This window comes from Aotus nancymaae, unplaced genomic scaffold (assembly GCF_030222135.1).
Source record: "Aotus nancymaae isolate 86718 unplaced genomic scaffold, 86718_ANA_hifiasm-v0.15.2.pri h1tg000049l, whole genome shotgun sequence".
Classification (NCBI taxonomy): Eukaryota; Metazoa; Chordata; class Mammalia; order Primates; family Aotidae; genus Aotus; species Aotus nancymaae.
Genome location: NW_026988463.1, coordinates 2,096,761 through 2,116,036, shown reverse-complemented (window position 1 = coordinate 2,116,036; position 19,276 = coordinate 2,096,761). Strand labels below are relative to the sequence as shown.

The 19,276-nt window shown below is 54.8% G+C and overlaps 1 protein-coding gene across 7 annotated transcripts in view; it reads left to right on the top strand.

Annotated features, from left to right (window-relative positions):
- TBC1D24 (TBC1 domain family member 24) overlaps positions 1-19,276 on the top strand; it is a 30,831-nt gene that overhangs the window by 4,770 nt on the left and 6,785 nt on the right. For 2 of the 7 annotated variants that reach the window (XM_021667230.2, XM_021667229.2), the window contains exons 2-3: positions 17,133-18,212; positions 18,804-18,821. In XM_021667230.2, the coding sequence (XP_021522905.1) occupies positions 17,248-18,212; positions 18,804-18,821 (983 nt within the window). In that variant the 5' untranslated portion in view covers positions 17,133-17,247. Of the gene's footprint in view, positions 1-2,553; positions 2,986-8,871; positions 10,166-17,132; positions 18,213-18,803; positions 18,822-19,276 lie in introns of those variants that run through there. The other 5 variants (XM_064362332.1, XM_064362331.1, XM_012441974.2 and 2 more) reach the window with 4 other exon arrangements.

The window sequence follows — 19,276 nt, the reverse complement described above, 5'->3', positions numbered from 1 at the left end:
CGCCATATTGGCCAGGCTGGTCTCGAACTCCTGACCTTGTGATCTGCCCACTTCGGCCTCCCAAAGTGCTGAGATTACAGACGTGAGCCACTGCGCCCGGCAGTTATTTTTTGTTTTTAAGAGACCAGGTCTCACTCTGTTGTCCAAGCTGGAGTGCGGTGGTGTAGTCATGGCTCGCTGTAGCCTCAGCCTCCTGGGCTCAAGCTATCCTCCTACCTCAGCCTTCTGAGTAGCTGGGACTATAGGTGCATGCCACCACACCTGCCTAATTTTTTATTTTTTGTAGAGATGATATCTTACTATATTGCCCAGCCTGGTCTCAAACTCCTGGGCTCAAGGGATCCTTTCACCTCAGCCTCCCAAAGTACTGGGATTACAGGCATGAGCCACTACACCCAGCCTGTTCCCTTTTTTTACGGGCCATTGAGAAAACACCACAGGGGACCTGGGAATCTACTGAGGATACAGATTTCCCATAATCTGAAACCATGTGTCTGACTGATTGTTACACAATTTTAATTGGGTGCTTCCAGTAAAAGCCCTTCCACTCACTGTGGCATGCTAAACGGATCCCATCACCTGGGTCCCTTCAGCCTTTCCTTGAATCATTTACATCCTCTTCCCTAGTTATCCTCTGTGATCCCTTTCCCAGCAAGGGTCCTCTAGCCTTCCTACCTTGGTAAACCTGTGGCCTTAGAAGGATCGAGGTGTGGACATGAACTTTTCTGCTCTGGCGGCTTCCTGGGCTGCCCTCTCCCTGTTCCCCGCACTCAGGTGCACTGTCCTTTCTTGGCAGGCCAGTGAATCCCAGGCCTCTATTTTGGGCCCTTTGGCTTCTTGGTGCCTGTTACGCTGGACCGTAGAACTGTCTTAATCAGAGCTCTCACAGAGCTGGGTAGCTCTGACCAGGCTTGCCCACCGGGATCTTGTCCTTTGACCACGCTGTCTCTTCCTGAGGGTAAGGCCTCCCCACACTGCAAGATCCAGCGGAGGCAGGCATTGGCTCTGGGAAGGCACCCTGTCGCAGCACCTGCATCTTGGATTGGTGTGGTCAGTACATCCGACCTGGGCTGGGTGGGGCCATGCCTCTGTGCTCAGGTACCTGGCACACTGGCATTCAGGAAGCATGTCTTGAATGCCTGTTAAAATGATGAGGACTGGGCGTGGTGGCTCACACCTGTAATCCCAACGCTTTGAGAGGCCAAGGTGGGAAGACTGCTTGAGGGCAGGAGTTTGAGACCAGCCTAGGCAGCGTAGTGAGACTCTGTCTCTACCAGACATAAAAAGTAAACAAAAATAAAATGATTAAACCTGCCACAACTCCATCCCGAGCTGGATCTCCTCCTAGGTCTAAAGACACTTGCTGAGAATCTGATGTGTGCCTGGCCTTCCACGGCACATCTGTCACTGGCACCTGGCTTGGAACTCAGACCCATCAAAATTCCTGTGCTGCTGAGAGCTGAGCGCCCTGGTTCTCCTGTGTCCTGGGGGGTGTTTTCCAGACCTGCTGTGGGGAGAACCTTTGGACTTAGATGATAAAGATCCTGAATTAGCAGAGTCCTGGGCCAACTCCAGCCCCTGCCTTTGGGTGGACCAGACCAGGCTGGGGAAAGAAAGATGTCTGCCTATGAAAGGGAACAGGGTGCCATCTTGAGTGGCTGGCCGATGTTGAGGCTCAGCCTGCCCCCACTCAGGCTCCAAGCCACAGTTCCTATGCTCAGGAGCCACAGACACTGTGCGTTTGCATTTCCAACCAGCGCAGGCAGGTGGGCCAACTGGCCACAGTGCGGTGACTAACACCTCATTAATGGTCACACCCCTTTTGTACCTGGCATCCATTGTGTGCCTCCAGCAAAGAGCCACTATCAAGTTCCCCGGTCAGCATCTACTTGGTAGTCACTGTGGAATGCCGGTCGCCATTCCACAGTCACATTTGAAAGATGCCTGTGCCCTGCTTCAGGCTGAGGCAGGCACCCCTTACCTTCCTGTCATGTGAGGATGCCTGCAGGAAAGGTCACACCTAGGGTGGGCAGGCTCATGATGCTTCCTGTTGTTATTTGGCCTTCAAAATTAAATTTGTCTTGGGCCCAAGTCTCCGCCTGTCTTCTCTGTTCCCTTCTTCCCAGAGTACGCTGGGCATAGCGTGAGACTCTTAGGTGCAGAAGTCACGGTCCAGTAGCGGGGCTGGGTGGATAAGCCGGCGCCACGACGGTGGGTGTGCTGGGCAAGGGTGAGGACAGATGTGGACAGGAGGCGTGGAGCTCTGTGAAGGCTTGACCCTGCCCTGGAGGTCCCATGGACGCCTGTGAAGGAGGGGAGATTGAACTGAGAGCAGAAAGCGAAAGGGGCAAGTATGTCCTGCCTCTCTGGACAGTGACATTCCCTCAGTCTAGTGTGGGGACTGCAGCTGGCACTGTGTGACCAGGGCTCCTGAAGCTGTTGTCCGAGGGCAGGGTGGGGCCGGATCCTGAAGGGCGGGGAACACCAGGAGAGGGTTTCGGGTGGAGAACGGTGATGGGGGAAGCCCTGAGCGGGCAGGAGGCTGGGAGTGGGAGCTGAGTTGTGCTGGAGTCACGTGGAGTGTGAATGTTGGGAGTGTCCCAGAGACACCTGGGAAGCAGCTGGAGGGACGGGCCTGAACCTCAAGGAAGAATTCTAGCCTCAGGAGAGGGTGAGCTCCCTGGGAGAGACAGGCGCAGAGTCTGGGGAGCAGCCGGGGAGCGGTGAGGAGACACCTGGCAGGGAGGCGGACCGGATGAGGCCGAAGACGGCTGGGAGGTCCGGCGGCCAGCACAGCCCACGGCGGGAGGCGGGAGGGCCGGAAGCCGGGTGTCGTCTGCTCTTGCCAGCTGCTCGGCTCAGAAGAAAAACGGAGAAGAGGCGGAGCTGGAGCGGAGCCCCAGGCCCTGTGGTTTGCTGTGTTTAGGGCCCGTTGTCACAGCACAGGGGAGCCTTGGAGAGATGGGGAGCCAGGGTCCCCGGAAGGTGAGAGCCAGGACTGGGTCAGGGGCTTTGGTCTGCAGTGGGAGTGCAGATAGCTGGGAAACTCCTGTCTGACAAGCCCCCTTTCCTGGGGGAGAGTGGGTGGGAGGGGGCAGCTGTGAGCTGGAGAGGAGAGGGTGTCGGCCGGGTGGGCTGCGAAGGCTGCCAGGAGGCACTGCAGGGGGGCCGCTCGAGACTTCTCCCTCTCCTCTCAGCTACCCTCGGGCCTCACGCCGACTTCCTTGTGCAGTTTCTCCATACGGCTGAGACATGAGTGTGGGGTTGGTGGGTGGGACTTGGACCTTGGCGTGACGGGTCCAGGCTGAGCTGGCAAGAGAGAAAAGCCAGAGCGGCAGGTGGCTGGGGGGCTCAGAGCTCGGAGAGGGAGGAGGGTGCTGCGGACTCTAGGATGGGCTGTGGGTGGGTTTGTGACTGTGCAGCCCCTGGAGTAGGTGGAGTGCTTTTCTGGAATGCCCAGGGACGGGATAGAAAGGTAGAGGTGTAAAGGCTTTTAAGGTTCAAGAGAACATGGAGCTTCCAGCCAGGACTGCGAACTTGGCCCTCAAGGGAGGGCACCACAGAGAGGAAGGTCCTGAGCTGGAGAGAGGAGGCAGGTGGTGATGGAGAGAGCCCAGCTGCTGCTTGGCCAGGAGGGAACATTCGGGAAGGACGAGAATGTGGTAGTGGTGTGTTTGCCACAATTTCCAGAGAAACAAGAGACGTTGGGAGCAGGGGCCAGGGGTAAAAGGCGGATAGCAAGGTAAGGACGTGTGGGGGAAGACCAGCGGCTGTGCTCACCGAGGTTAGTGACAGTCACTATCCAGCCCCGGTCAGACATCATCCTGTAGCTCAGGGTCTCACTGGCGTGGGGGCACAGGTCAGGGGAAGGGGATCGCCACAGGAGCCTTCTCAAAACATGCCTGTGCGGCTGTCTCCCACCCCTGACATTGTGCATGGGAAGTCCAGGGGGTACCCACCCCACACGCAGCGGACCCCTGGTGGTCTTTTCCTCTCAGCCTCCCCTCCTCTCCTCCCAAACTCGCCACCCGCTGTGGATGTTTCTCACGACTGTGGCCTCTGCACACGCCCTTCAGGCCACCAGGCCACAGATCTTTCTGGAATAAAAGCTTGATCTTGCCTTTCCACCCCGGTACTCTGGTGGTGCCCTGTCACTATCAGGATGGGGTGGAGCTCAGGCCCGTGACTCAGTTGCCCACACTCCCCACTTTAGAGCAAGTCTTATATTTCCCTGCCGCTGAGTGCAGGTCTTCACCCTGGCACACCCCCCTCCTCCCTCCTAGTCTGCCCTGCAAACCCCAGCATGATGTAACTGCCTCCCAGAAGGGCTTCCAGAACCACTCCAGCTCCCCGGGGCACGCAGCCATCCCAGGGCCTCTCCATCTACATGTGTCTACAAATCCACTTTCCAGCCTCACTGCCAGGTTACCAATTTCTCTCTCAGCTGTTAGTAGCTCAGTGCCAGGCGCCTAGAAGGTGCTCAGAAGAAGGTCCCAGAAAGAACAGGTAGACCTGGGTGCACAGACGAGGCCAGTGGCTCTCTTCCGTCACGGCCCACTGTGCCAGCCCCATTCTCCCAGGGCTGAGGCCTGGGGCGGCGGGGCTATGTGGCAGGACGAGCGTCTGCCTGCACCTTGGGCCTCTACCTGGGATTTGTCTGTGTCTCTGAGGCATCCAGCAGATTCTCGGCGGACAGGATTAGGTGTTCCCTGGCCTCTCCCAATAGGGAGGTGGGAGGCCTGGGCCCTTCGTGAAGAAATCAGACTTGGCTCAGACTTGAGAGGAAGGTCTCCTAGCCAGAAGAGGCACCATCACCTCCCTGGGGCTGAATGCTGGGTCACCTCTCCCCTCACCCCTGCCATCCACGTGCCACTCCAGGTCTGCTTTTAGGCCCCAGTCCCCGCCCCGTCCAGTGTGTTCCTGTGGCCTCCCTCCACCTACTCTCCCAGCACCTCCGTCATGTTGTGAAACATCTGTTTGGTCTTTGTCCTTATTTTGTGACATACAACTCCTGAAATCCTCAGAATCTCTGTGGCGCTGTCTTTCTGTGTGCTGGTGTTGACTGGTAGCTTCAGGGTGGCGCTGGTCACTGGGAAAACCAGGCAGGACTGGCAGGTTAGAACTTTCAGCACCACCCCTAACCGCAGGGAGGGGAGAGGTCCAGAGGTTGAAGGTCAAGTTGATTGCCAGTGGGTTAATCAATCATGCCTACTTAATGAAGCCTCCACATAAACCCTAGAGGACAGGACTTGGGGAGTTTCTGGACAGCTGAACAGGAGGGGTGCCTGGAGGCAGCACCGTGTCCCTCTCCCGTACCTCACCCTAAAGGTCCCATCATCTCTGTCCTTTGTAACAACCTTTTTATTAAACTAGTGAATGTAAGTATTTCCCTGAGTTCTGTGAGCTGCTTCAGCAAATTAATTGAACCCAAAACAGGGATTGTGGGAACCTCAGCTTGAAGTTGGTCCCTCAGAAGTTCCAGAGGCCTGGATTTCTGCCTGGTGTCTGGGGTCGTGGGGGGCTTGGGGACTGAGCTCCCGACCTGTGGGATCTGAGCTCTCCAGGTAGATGTCTCCAGGGTTCGGGATTGAATCGGAGGATGCCCCGCTGGCACCCGCTGTAGAATGGATTTCCTGCTGCATGGAGGAACCCCTGCATTTTCTGGGTCGCAGAGCCTGTGCCGATGGCTGTGCTGGTGTCAGCAGAGGAAAACGTGGTTTCCGAGTTGTTCCAAACAGTCCAGACACCCCGGAGCTGAGCTCTCTCAGCCACCCCCACACCGTCCCTAGCATTTCCACCTGACCCACCGCTGCCCCTGCCCCATGGATTCTGGACACTCTGAGCTTCCCTGTCAGCTGTCATCCCTGGGGCTGCCTGGCAGGTGTGGTCTGTGCTCAGGAGCGGGTGGGGCCTGCCGGCCTTCCTAGTCCATGGCAGGTTTCCGCCTTATTCCCGCAGCACTTAGCTAGGTCCAGGAGCGAGAGTGTTTTGGCTTCTGCCAGGGAAGCCCGCCGAGAGGAGTGTGCATCTCCTAAAATGTGAAACCCGCCGGGGCCAGAGCGCCTCCTTCCTGTTGTCCCTGGCTACCGACATTGGGGTTCCCCACACGTGGAGCCCAGCCTCATTTCCTCTTCCTCTTCATTCCCAGTCCCACTCCCAGGAAATGATGAGGGATTGCTCAGAGCAGACAGGAAGAACTGAGAACACAACTGATGCCCATGCCCTGTTCTGCGGCCCTGTGACTGAGGCCCAGCCAGACAGAACCCTTGGTCCTTGTTAGCAGCTTCTGGGAGCGGGGCTGATCCTGTGGCCAGGATGGGTGTGGTGGTCAGGCCAGGGCGGGATGAGGCCCAGGTCTGCAACCCCAGCTTTTCAACCTGGAGTCCTAGCGAACGCTGACCTACCTTGGGATGGGGCTACCTTTTGCCCAGGGGGCTGCAGTTGGCCCCTTGGTAGCATCTGGGAGTGCGTAGGGTACCCTCTGTGCTGTGGGCCTCGCCCCCAGGGCTCTGCCTCCAGCCTGCGCTCCTCTGGCATTTGTCTAAGAACCATCTGTATCGAAACTGGCTCTGAAAACTTCACAGTGGGGCTTTCCTGGGCTGGAATTCCCTGTTCATCGCTTGCCCCCTCCCTCCAGCATCCCCAGTGGCCTGGGCTCCCCCAGTCTTCACCCTCTGGGTCTAGACTCTGCCTTCCTTTCTCCCTGACTTCTCTGTCCCAACCCTTCCTCCTCCAGGGCCACCAGGGGGGATTTCTGTAAACACAGATGTCAGCCGGTCACCTGCCTAGACTCTCATCCTACTCCGTGTGGGGGCACTCGCCTCTTAGCCCACCCCAGCCCCTCAGCACTGCCAGGATGGCCCTGTTCGCCTTTGCCCACTCTTGCCTCGGTCTGAGGGGCACCGTCTCCACCCACAGGCTGCCTCCACACCTTTCCGCCCCTTTCACAGCCCTGCCCTTGGGGTTCCCCTAGCACATCCTGAGCTGCTGAGGTTGACAGCCTCCTCTCAAGCCGTCTCTTCCTGGCACAGAGGAGGCACCTCAGTGGAGGTTTGTCACATGACGACCTGTGGGATGAGGGAGCCTTGGTCATGTGCTGCCTCCTCCCGTTTCCTGTGACCCAGGACAGGAGCGGTCCCCAGGAAGGGAGGCCCGGTGTCCGGGGTTGGCATTGGCGATGTTAAAATGTCATCACTGAGGCTAAATGTGTGTTCTGTTTTTGTCACATGAAACAGAGTTTGTTTTCTAATGTAGTTGTTTGGGAAAATCACATTCCTCCCAAAGAAGTGAGACAGGCAGAGGCCTCGTGACTCAGGCTCTCGGGCCTGGAGTTTGGTGTTTGGGGACGGCAGGTGGTGTTGCTAGCAGGAGCCGCCCTGGGGTGGCCTTTGTCTCCAGGACTTGTGGGAGGGCCCTGGGCCCTAGAAATGGCCAAGTGCTCTGGAGTCCCAGACCTGGGTGAGTCCGGCCTGTGCTCGGCGACCCTCTAGAGCCTCTCTCGGAGGTCCTCTTTGTCCCAGGGTAAAGGGAGATGAGCAGGAAGTGAAGTCGCCAGTAGCCAGCAGCTGTGGGGTTGTGTTCCGCCCTGAGGCTGGGGTGAGGTACTGGTTTGCTGGAGGGGAGGGACCAGCTGCCCATCCGGGGCCCCTCCTGCCCCACTGTCCATGGCGAGGCTTCACCTCCTCCCACATCCATGCTCCCTCCCACCTGCCTCCTGGCTAGAAATTAGCTCATGGCGCCACACCCTCGACAGACGCCCCCACCCATCTCCTGGCTGCCTCCCTCTTCCTGTGGGCACCTTCAGAGGGTTTGCTGCGGAGGACGGATTTGGGGTGTTATTGGGGCTCCCGGGGAGTGAGGACATAGGCCGCCGTTGGGTGTTCCTGGCTAAACACCGGTCAGCACGTGGTGGGTACCTGTAATCCCAGCTACTCGGGAGGCTGAGGCAGGAGAGTTGCTTGAACCCAGGAGGTGGAGGTTGTGGTGAGCCTAGATCGTGCCATTGCACTCCAGCCTGGGCAACAAGAACAAAACTCCTTTTTTTTAAAAAAAAAAAAAAAAAAAAAAAAAGCAGCTATGTGCAAATGAATATGAGTGATTTCTATTTCCCCAAAATGTTAACTTTGTATGTCAGGTGACGTATATGACCACTGTGCCCTTTGGCCACAGGGCACAGCCCTAGCTCTGCCACATGTGAGGAGCCCCTTAAATGGCTACAGGCTTGCAGACCCCAACCCCCTCATGGTCCCAGCAGCTTTCCCGGGTCCCAGCAGTGCCTTTTTTTGTTTTTCTGAGACAGAGTCTCACTCTGTCACCCAGGCTGGAGTGCAGTGGCACAATCTCGGCTCACTGCAACCTCCATCTCTCTGGTTCAAGCAATTCTCCTGCCTCAGCCTCCCAAGTAGCTGGGACTATAGACATGCGCCACCATGCCCGGCTAATTTTTTTCTATTTTTGGTACAGACAGGATTTCACCATGTTAGCCAGGCTGGTCTTGAACTCCTGACCTCAAGTGATCCTCCGACCTCGGCCTCCCAAAGTGCTAGGATTACAGGCATGAGCCATCGCGCCCAGCCAACTTTTTGTTTTTTTTTAAGAAATATTTGGCCGGGCGTAGTGGCTCACGCCTGTAATCCCAGCACTTTGGGAGGCCGAGGTGGGTGGATCACGAGGTTAAGAGATCGAGACCATCCTGATCAACATGGTGAAACCCCATCTCTACTAAAAATACAAAAAATTAGCTGGGCATGGTGGCGCGTGCCTGTAATCCCAGCTACTCAGGAGGCTGAGGCAGGAGAATTGCCTGAACCCAGGAGGCGGAGGTTGCGGTGAGCCGAGATCGCGCCACTGCACTCCAGCCTGGGTAACAAGAGGGAAACTCTGTCTCAAAAAAAAGAAATATTTGTGGGAACAGAGTGAGACCCTGTCTCAAAATAAATGAATGAGTCTGGGTGAGGTGACTCACGCCTGTAATCCCAGCACTTTGGAAGGCTAGGGCGGGCAGATGAGTTCGAGACCAGCTTGGCCAACATGGTGAAACCCCGTCTCTACTAATAACATAAAAATTAGCCGGGCATGGTGGTGGGTGCCTGTAATCCCAGCCACTCTGGAGGCTGAGGCAGGAGAATCACTTGAACTGGGGAGGGAGAGGTTACAGTGAGCTGAAATCATGTCACTACACTCCAGCCTGGGTGACAGAGCAAGACTCTGTCTTGAAAAAATTAAAAAGTAGATGAATGAATGAATGAATACAAATATTAGCTTCTCATCTGCAGGTACCCTGAGCTCTCAAGTAGGCGTGGCACGTATGAGGAAAGGCCGTGTAGGTCCCTGGAGGGGCTTCCTGGGTAGAAAAGAAGCCACACCGGGTGTGGAAGGCAGCTTGGCTGTGGGGAGAAGCATTGGGACGGGCCAGCGCCTGGGAGAGAGCCACCCCCTGGCCCGTGCAGTTGAACCTTCCTCTGCAGGACCGACTGGGCATTGACCTGCTGGGACTGTTACGCCCTGGGCGTTCCAGAGCACCTTCCTAGTGCCAGGCCTGGGACCCTGTAAGGATGAGAGAGTCCTCCGGCAGCTGAGCGGCCCTGGCTGGCTGGGCTGGGCTGAGCGCTTTCTATCAGCAGACTCGGTAAATCCCGCAACAGAACAAGGACTGGATCCTATCCCTTCCCAGTTTCCCACTGTGCTTAGAATACAATCCACGGGCCCCATGGGTGTGTCTGTGCTGCCCTCTGCGCCCTGGAGCACGGTGGGCCTGTTGCTCCTCGGCCTTTGCACCTGCTCTGCTGGTGTCTGGAGTGCTTCGTCCTCCGCAATCCTGGCGTCTTCCTTCTCACTGCTCTGACTCAGTGTCATCTCTTGGGGGGGGGGTCTACCCTGAGGACCCTCGATAAATTAGCTGTCCCCCTCCAGACCCACTGTGTGGACCCCCACCCTCTGAAACTGTCTCTATCTGTAATTCTTGTGACTCTCTCGTGTGTCAGGTGAAATTTTTCCTCTTTTCCTGGAATTGCAGGCTGGTCCCAAAGACAGGAGGAGTGCTTTCCCACTCCATACTCAGGGAGCTGCTGGTAGCTGGGCTGACAGGTGCCACGTCGGAGAAGCAACGCCACCCCACCCCGTGCCTCTGCAGGGAACTTGAGGCTGGTGGGGGAGCACCATTTAGGTGAGGGCAGTGCAGTGTTGGTGGCGAGAAGCGATGCCCTCACTCCTCAGAGGCCAAGGGAAAGTGGCTTCCCCCACTGAGGGAGGCACCCCCACAGGGCCCTGCTGGCACTGTCTGCCCTGGGCTGCCTGAACCCAGAGACAGTGTGGGATATACTATTTGTGGGGTGTTATCCTAATGTCATCTGCACTCCACCCAGTGAGTCCAGAGTAACGCTCAACCCACAGGGGTTACTTGGGAACGGATGCCCGTGAGGAGGTGGGTGTTACTCATCAGCTCTGCTCTACAGACACGGTAACTGCAGGTTAGGGAAGATGCGCAGCTTGTCCACATTTCAAACAAACAGGTGTCAGAGCCGGACTCTGCGGCCAGGCCCGTCTGACTGCAAAGCTGGCCCGTTTCCACAGTAGCCCCCGCCTCCTCCCTCTCCCCGGCCTCCGCCTCCGGCTCCGCACTTTGTCAGGAGTTGGGGGACTATGGGGACAGGCAAGGCCTTGTTCACTGCATGGGAGCAGGTGTGGCTTATGACATACAACAGCAGCCAGCCCGAGGGTAGATGACAGGGAAGCCCACTCAGCCGTGAGCACTCAGCTCCAGAGTGTGGGCACTCAAACCCGTAAGTGTGCCAGCCCCGAGTATTTTACGGTTTTCATCAGTTTCCACCTCCTTACTTCTTCATCTCAGTTGCCAGTTTAAAGAAAACCTCACTCCGTTGTGAATGCAAGAAAAATGTTTGGCAGGATATATACCAAAATGTGCATGGCGATTTCTTTACGTAGAAGTGAAGTACGATTAAGGGGTAATTTAAACAGAACTCTGTGTTTTTACCCCCTCATTTTGGTACTATTTGACTTTTTGTTATTTTTCCATTCATATATCACTGGCATAATAAAAGACTTTTTAAACCTAAGGAAACCAATCTGGACCTCGTTTTTATTTATGTATTTATTTTTATTTATTTATTTGTTTTCAGATAGACTCTTGCTCTGTCACCCAGGCTGGAGTGCAGTGGTGCGATCATAGCTCACTGTAACCTCCGCCTCCTGGATTCAAGTGATTCTCCCCACCTCAGGCTCCCGAGTAGCTGGGATTACAGGCACATGTCACTACACCAGCTAATTTTTGTGTTTTTAATTTCACTATGTTGCCCAGGCTGGTCTCCAACTCCTGTCCTCAAGTGATCTGCCCACCTCAGCCTCTCAAAATGCTAGTATTACAGGCATGAGCCACCATGCCTGGCCTGTTAATTAATTTTTGAGATAGTGTCCTGCAGGCTGGAGTGCAGTGGTACATTCATGGCTCACTGCAGCCTTGACCTCCTGGGCTCCAGTGGCCCTCCCACCTCAGCCTCCTGAGTAGCTGGGACTACAGGTGGGCACCACCATGCCTGGCTAGTTTTTGTATTTTTTTTGCAGAGATGGGGTTTTACCATGTTGCATGGGCTAATCTTGAACTTTTGGGCTTGGCCTTAAAAGATCCTCCCCTCTCAGCCTCCCAAGTAGCTGGGATTATAGGTGCATACCACCATGCCTGCCTATTTTCTTTCTTTTTGTGTGTGTGTGTGCGTGTAGAGATGAAGTCTCATTATGTTGCCCAGCCTTGTCTTGAACTCTTGGCTCAAGTGATCATCCCGCCTCAGCCTCCCAAAGTGCTGGGATTACAGGTGTGAGCCATTGTGCTGGCCTGGCCCTGGTTTTTATAGATGCCTTAACTGGGTTGTTGCCTTGTGTGCACAGCCCCAGAAACGTCCTACTCTGTTTTTGGGTAGGGGCTTGGGGAGCAAGAGAGAATCCAAGTGCTCCCTCGGGGACTTTTGCATACTTCCTTGGCTCGAGTGTCCCCGAGTCCAGCACATCCCTGGATCATTCGCAGCAGCAAACACGACTTGGGATCTGCATCTCCCTGAGGGAACTTTGTAAGGTGCAGTCACAGCTTTTACTGTTTCCAGTTTAATATTCAACCTGCATCTGGGGCCAGCTGAGTGGAGGCTGGTGCTGCTCTGCCCAGCTCCTGTTCTGTTTAGAAACATGTTTATTGCCTCGAGAAGGAGCCAGTTCTTTCACCCAAACAGGATGGGCCTGGGGTTCCTCCAGAGGTTAGTGGGCCCAGAGCTGGGAAGGAGGGATGTAAGCTGTGGATAACCAACACGTGGAAAATTGTACAGTGTGACCTGGGCGTGGCCATGTGGATGTGAGTGGACCCGTCGGCCTGGCCTTCGGGACCAGGGGAGAGCTCCTGCTGCTTTCCCTCCCCGGCCAAAGCAAACCAATCAGCGATCTTAAGGGTTTCTTTTCTTCTGAGGCCCGGTCCTGCTGTGGGCAAGCCTTTTCCAGTGAGATATATTAAAATCAGCTTTGGTGGCTGACACCTATAATCCCAACACTTTGGGAGGCTGAGGCGGGAGGATCAACTGAGGTCAGGAGTTCAAGACCAGCCTGACTAATATGGAGAAACTCCATCTCTACTAAAAATACAAAATTAGTTGGGCGTGGTGGTACATGTCTGTAGTCCCAGCTACTTGGGAGGCTGAGGCAGGAGAATCGCTTGACCCAGGAGGTGGAGGTTGCGGTGAGCCAAGATCGTGTCATTGCACTCCAGCCTGGGCAACAAGAGCAAAACTCCGTTTCAAAAAAAAAAAAAATCAATGTAGCTTTAATGTTTTTGTCAGAAAACTTTGTTTTGATGAATGTTTTCTGTGGGGAAGTTCCTATAAAAACAGTATCAATGGATATGTGCCTGAAAGAATCGAAAGCAGGGACTCAGGTATTTGTACACCCACGTTCATAGCAGCATGGTTCACAGTAGCCAAGAGGTGGCATCAACCCAGGTGTCTGTCCATAGATGAATGGATAAGCAAGATGTGGTCTGTCCATACAATGTAATGTTAGTTGGCCTTAAAAAAAAGGAAGGACAGGGCTGGGTGTGGTGGCTCACGCCTGTAATCCAAGCACTTTGGAGGCCAAGGCGGGTGGGTCACCTGAGGTCAGGAGTTCAAGACCAGCCTGATCAACATGGTGAAACCCTGTCTTTTAAAAAAAAAAAAAAGGGAAGGACAGGCTGGGCATAGTGGCTCACGCCTATAATCCCAGCACTTTGGGAAGCTGAAACGGGAGGATTGCTGTAGCCTAGGAGTTCAAGACCAGCCTGGGCAACTGGTCTTAAACTCTGTCTCTATAGCAAGACTCTGTCTCTATTTTGAAAATGTTTTAAAAATTACTTGCGCCTGGTGGTACATGCCTGTAGTCCCAGCTACTCCGGAGCCTGAGGCGGGAGAATCACTTGAGCCCAGGAGTTTGGGGCTGCAGTGAACTATGACTGTGTCACAGCACTCCAGCCTGGGTGACAGAACAAAGACCCTATCTCAAAAAGAAAAGGAAGGACAGGGCTGGGTGTAATGGCTTGTGTCTGTAATTCTGGCTACTTGAGAAGCTGATATGGGAGGATTGCTGGAAGCCAGGAGTTCAAGACCAGCCTGAGCAACATAGCGAGACACGGTCTCTAAAAACAAAACTGCCAGGTATGGTGGTTGATGCCTGTAATCCTAGCATTTTGGGAGGCTGAGGCAGAAGCATCGCTTGAGCCCAGGAGCTGGAGACCAGCCTGGGCACATAGTAAGACCTCATCTCTACTGTAAAAAAAATTAGCCAGGCATGGTGGCTCACACCTGTAGTCCCAGTACTTTGGGAGGCCAAGTTGGGGGAATACTTGAGCTCAGGAGTTCAAGACATCTCTACCAAAAATACACACATCAGCTGGGTGCTGTGATGTGTGCCTGTGGTCCCAGCTACTTGGAAGGCTGAGGTAGGAGGATTTCTTGAGCCTAGGAGGTAGAGGCTGTAGTGAGCCATGATTGTACCACTGCACTCCAGCCTGGGCAACAGAGAAGACCCTGTCTCAGGGGGGAAAAAAAAGATATTGTATGATTCACTTACATGAGGTACCTAGAGTAGTCAATTTCATAGAGACAGAAAAATATAATGGTGGTTGCCAGAGGCTGGGGGAGGGGCACAGGAAGAAGAAAAAAGGTCTGGAACTGAATGGTGGTGATGGTTGCACAACAGTGTGAATGTACTTAATGCCACTGAACTGTACACTTAAAAATGGCTAAAATGGGCCGGGCGCGGTGGCTCACACCTGTAATCCCAGCACTTTGGGAGGCTGAGGCAGGCGGATCACAAGATGAGGAGTTTAAGACCAGGCTGGCCAAAATAGTGAAACCCTGTCTCCACTAAAAATACAGAAAATTAGCCAGGCGTGGTGGCACCTATAGTCCCAGCTACTCAGGAGGCTAAGGCAGGAGAATCGCTTATACCCGGGAGGCAGAGGTTGCAGTGAGCTGAGATGGTACCACTGCACTCCAGCCCAGATGACAGTGTGACACTCCGTCTCAAAAAAAAAAAAAGGCTAAAATGATAAATTTTATGTTACGTGTATTTTACCACACACACAAAAACACAGCGTCACGGTGCTTTCCCAAGACGGTGTGTCGCAGATGTAGGTTTCACACTGTGATTTTTACTTTTTGCGAAGTATTTTAAAGTAGTATTTGCCTTATAATGGGTAGGTAAATGTTCTAGCTGCAGGAGAAACCAGAGTGGTCTGGTCACTATGCAGAACTCGCTGAAGCAGACCCCTGTGGCATCTCTGGGAACTGGTACCATCCCAGGAAGAAAGGTTAGTCTGATGTGCATAAGCAAACCTTGCAACTTTTGTGCGCAGGATGGCAGCCTTGGGCCAGAACAGCCACCCGTCGTCCAGAATCCCACGGGGCACACCTTACCCACTCCTTTTGTGTTCTCCTGAGCCCAGCGATGCTGTTCTCGGAGAAGCACCAGCACCCCCACTTGACTTCTGGCTCATCTGGATCCAGAGATGTGCAGTTGTTTTTTTTTTTTTGAGACGGAGTTTCGCTCTTGTTACCCAGGTTGGAGTGCAATGGCGCGATCTCGGCTCACCGTAACCTCCACCTCCTGGGTTCAGGCAATTCTCCTGCCTCAGCCTCCTGAGTAGCTGGGATTACAGGCATGCACCACTATGCCCAGCTAATTTTTTGTATTAGTAGAGACGGGGTTTCACCATGTTGACCAGGATGGTCTCGATCTCTTGACCTCGTGATCCACCCGCCTCGGCCTCCCAAAGTGCTGGGAGAGATATGCAGTTTTAAGGCTGCAGCACCTTCCATGTAGGTCCCAGCTCTCCCTTGGGAAACCCACCTGCTCCTCACCAGAGATTCCTCCCTGGAGCACCTGCCTGAAGCGTAGCTTTCAAGCTGGTGGTTTTAGAAAGTTAAGAGCTGGCTTCAGAATCCCAACCCAGACAGGGCGGGACAGCATAGGCTGCGTCTTTCTCACTGTGCACTGCTGGTTAAAGAGAACTGGAATGAAGCATCTCTTTGCTCAAAGGGATCTTCTCAACTGGGGATTCCTTTTCAGAAGGCCCCATGGTGCAGGGTGGTGTTTGGGAGCCTAGGGTGGACTATGCTCGAGTGGAGAGGTGTTTTCAGCAGGCTCAGTCTCTTTTTTTGGTAGAGATGGGGTCTCACCGTGTTGCCCAGGCTGGTCTTGAACTCCTGGCTTCAACCAGTTCTCCCACCGTGGCCTCCTGAGTAGCTGGGATTATAGGTATGAGCCTCTGTGTCCGGCCAGGGGCCAAGCTCTTGAAGCCCTTATGGGAACTCTATCTCTAGCCTCTCATTACTCAGAATCTGTGTGACCTAGTAACTTAGTGAATTCTGTGAAAAGAAGTTATACTCCAAAGTTTGTAATGGCGTCTCAGAACAATCACTTAAGTAGAAGCCCTTCTAATACTTACACTAAGATTAAGCCGAACAATGTGGCTGGGCACCGTGACTCTCACTTGTAATTCCAGCATGGTGGGAAGATCAGTTGAGGCCTGTGATTCAAGGTCAACCTGGGTAACAGAGCAAGACTTGATCTCTAAAAATAAAAAAAAAATAAAAAAAATAAAAAACAAAACAGGTCCGGGCCCAGCACAGTGGCCCACACCTGTAATCCCAGCACTTTGGAAGGATGCAGTGGGTGAACTGCTTGAGATCAGGAGTTCAAGACCAGTCTGGGCAACATGGCAAAATCTCATCTCTACTAAAAATAGAAAAAATTAGTTGGGTGTGGTGGTGCCTGACTGTAGTCCAAGCTACAGCTACAGCTGAGGTGGGAAGATCACCTGAGCCCAGGAGGCAGAAGTTGCAGTGAGCTGAGATGGCACCATTGCAGTCTAGCCTAGGTTTCAGAGCAAGACCTGTCTCAGACAAAACAAAACAAGGCCTGGCACAGTGGCTCATGCCTGTAATTCCAACATTTTGGGAGGCCAAGACAGGAGGATTTCTTGAGCCCAGGAGTTAAAGACCAGCCTGGATAGCATAGTGAGACCCCCATCTCTACGAAACTTAAAAAATTAGGCCAGGCACGGTGGCTCTCGTCAGTAATCCCACACTTTGGGAGGCCAAGGCAAGTGGATCACCTGAGGTCAGGAGTTTGAGACCAGCCTGGCCAACATGGTGAAACCCCGTCTCTTCTAAAAATACAAAAAAATTAGACAGTGTGGTGGTGCATAGCTGTAGTCCCACCTACTCAGGAGGCTGAGTCAGGAGAATCACTTGAACGGGGCGGAGGCGGGGAGCGGCGGCAGAGGTTGCGGTGAGCGGAGATCGCGCCACTGCACTCCAGCCTAGGCGACAGAGTGAGTCTCAAAAAAAAAAATTATCTGGGCATGATGGTGGACACCTGTAGTTTCAGCTGCTTGGGAGGCTGAGACAGGAAGATCGTTCGTTCAAGCCGTTCATGGCTGCCGGGAGCAGGGCTGTGCCACTGCACCGTACTCTGACCTAGGCAACAGTGTGAGACCCTGTCTCCAAAGAAAAGAAAACTATGCCACATTTGAAAAAATGTGTTCTTTAAAATGTGAACCTTGAAACATACATGCTAAAAATGTTTTTTTAATCCTGCAGGGTGTGAGATGGCAGACAGGTTAGCAGAAAACCCACGGAAAGGGGGCTGGAGGATTTAGCCACTCCGTGCTCCCCTCCTGGCAGCCCAGGGCGTCCTCCTGAGCACAGCGGCACTATGGACTCTCCAGGATACAACTGCTTCGTGGACAGAGACAAGATGGACGCTGCCATCCAGGACCTGGGGCCCAAGGAGCTGAGCTGCACCGATCTGCAGGAACTGAAGCAGCTGGCACGCCAGGGCTACTGGGCCCAAAGCCACGCGCTGCGGGGAAAGGTGTACCAGCGCCTGATCCGGGACATCCCCTGCCGCACGGTCACGCCCGACGCCAGCGTGTACAGCGATATCGTGGGCAAGATCGTGGGCAAGCACAGCAGCAGCTGCCTGCCACTGCCCGAGTTCGTGGACAACACGCAGGTGCCCAGCTACTGCCTGAACGCGCGCGGCGAGGGTGCTGTGCGCAAGATCCTCCTGTGCATCGCCAACCAGTTCCCGGACATCTCCTTCTGCCCCGCCCTGCCGGCCGTGGTGGCCCTGCTGCTGCATTACAGCATCGACGAGGCCGAGTGCTTCGAGAAGGCCTGCCGCATCCTGGCCTGCAATGACCCCGGCCGGAGGCTGATCGACCAGAGCTTCCTGGCCTTCGAGTCATCCTGCATGACGTTCGGGGACCTGGTGAACAAGTACTGCCAGGCAGCCCACAAGCTGATGGTGGCTGTGTCGGAGGACATCCTGCAGGTCTATGCGGACTGGCAGCGCTGGCTGTTTGGGGAGCTGCCCCTCTGCTACTTTGCCCGGGTCTTTGACGTCTTCCTAGTGGAGGGCTACAAGGTGCTGTACCGCGTGGCACTGGCCATCCTCAAGTTCTTCCACAAGGTGAGGGCCGGGCAGCCGCTGGAGTCGGACAGCGTGAAGCAGGACATCCGCATGTTCGTCAAAGACATTGCCAAGACGGTATCCCCCGAGAAGCTGCTGGAGAAAGCGTTCGCCATTCGCCTCTTCTCCCGAAAGGAGATCCAGCTCCTGCAGATGGCCAACGAGAAAGCCCTGAAGCAGAAGGGCATCACCGTGAAGCAGAAGAGGTAGGTCCCCAGCAGGCTGCGAGGGACCCGCCCCGGGTCAGGGGCTGGGGCGCGATGTGTCTGGCATGAGCTCATCCAGCTGGCCTCCAGGCAGCCTCTGCCCATGGTCCACCCAGACATCTGTGCATGGCTGAAAAGACACTGAAATAGGAAGGGCCTTCCCGGTTACAGCCACAGACGAGGGACATCGGGTCCTATCCTCTGGGACCAGGCCCACAGCTGAGATGAAAGCTGATGCTGGCCCTGGGGTCAGAAGGCATTGCGGGAGGCCAGGCCCACTCCCAGGGTCATTTCAGGGCAGCCCCTGCTCCGCCCCTCCAGCTCTGGGCTCCGTGGCTGGTCGCTGCTGTGGCTGATGGGCGTGGCCTCCCCGCCTGGAGCATAGCCCCAGGAGAGCGGGGTCAGGGGTTCATGGTGTCCTGTGTCCATTTGGTAGCCGGCGCTGTGACGGTGCCGCGCTGCGGCCTGTTGGCGTGCAGTCCTCTTTCTTCTGGGCCATCGAAGGCCTGTCCGGGATCGGTACTCACACTAATCTCTCCTTGTCTGTTTTATTTTTCTTCTCCATGTCCGTTGCTTTCTCCTGTTTTTCAGTGTGTCACTTTCTAAAAGGTAGGTCTGAAACCGCATCTGCACGCCTGGCCTCTGTCTTTCCACCAGGCTGACTCTAGGCCGGCTGCTTGCTCTGGGTCCCAGGGCTGCTCTCGCGGACCGGCTTCAGCAGCACTGCCTCTGAGCCCGACTGATGCTCAGGCACCTTCTGTCTGTCTGTCTGTCTGCCTGCCTGCCTGTCTGCCTCTGTTGTGCTATCTGCCGGTGCTTGGCTCGCTGTGAAGCCTTGTCTTGCCAGAGCAGTCACTCTGTCCTGATTTCTTAGAGAAAATGTGCATTGTCTCCATCCAGGCTGGGCACTCTCCCTCTGTAATGGGTGGGAGGTGGGACTCCTGGGAACTTTCTCCCTGTTGGGCATCTAGAACTCGGCCCTGAACACACGCAGGCAGGCGAGAAGTTCCCTCCGGACTTAGTTCCAAATGAGCTCTGGGGCACACCTCGGGGGGCATGGCCTG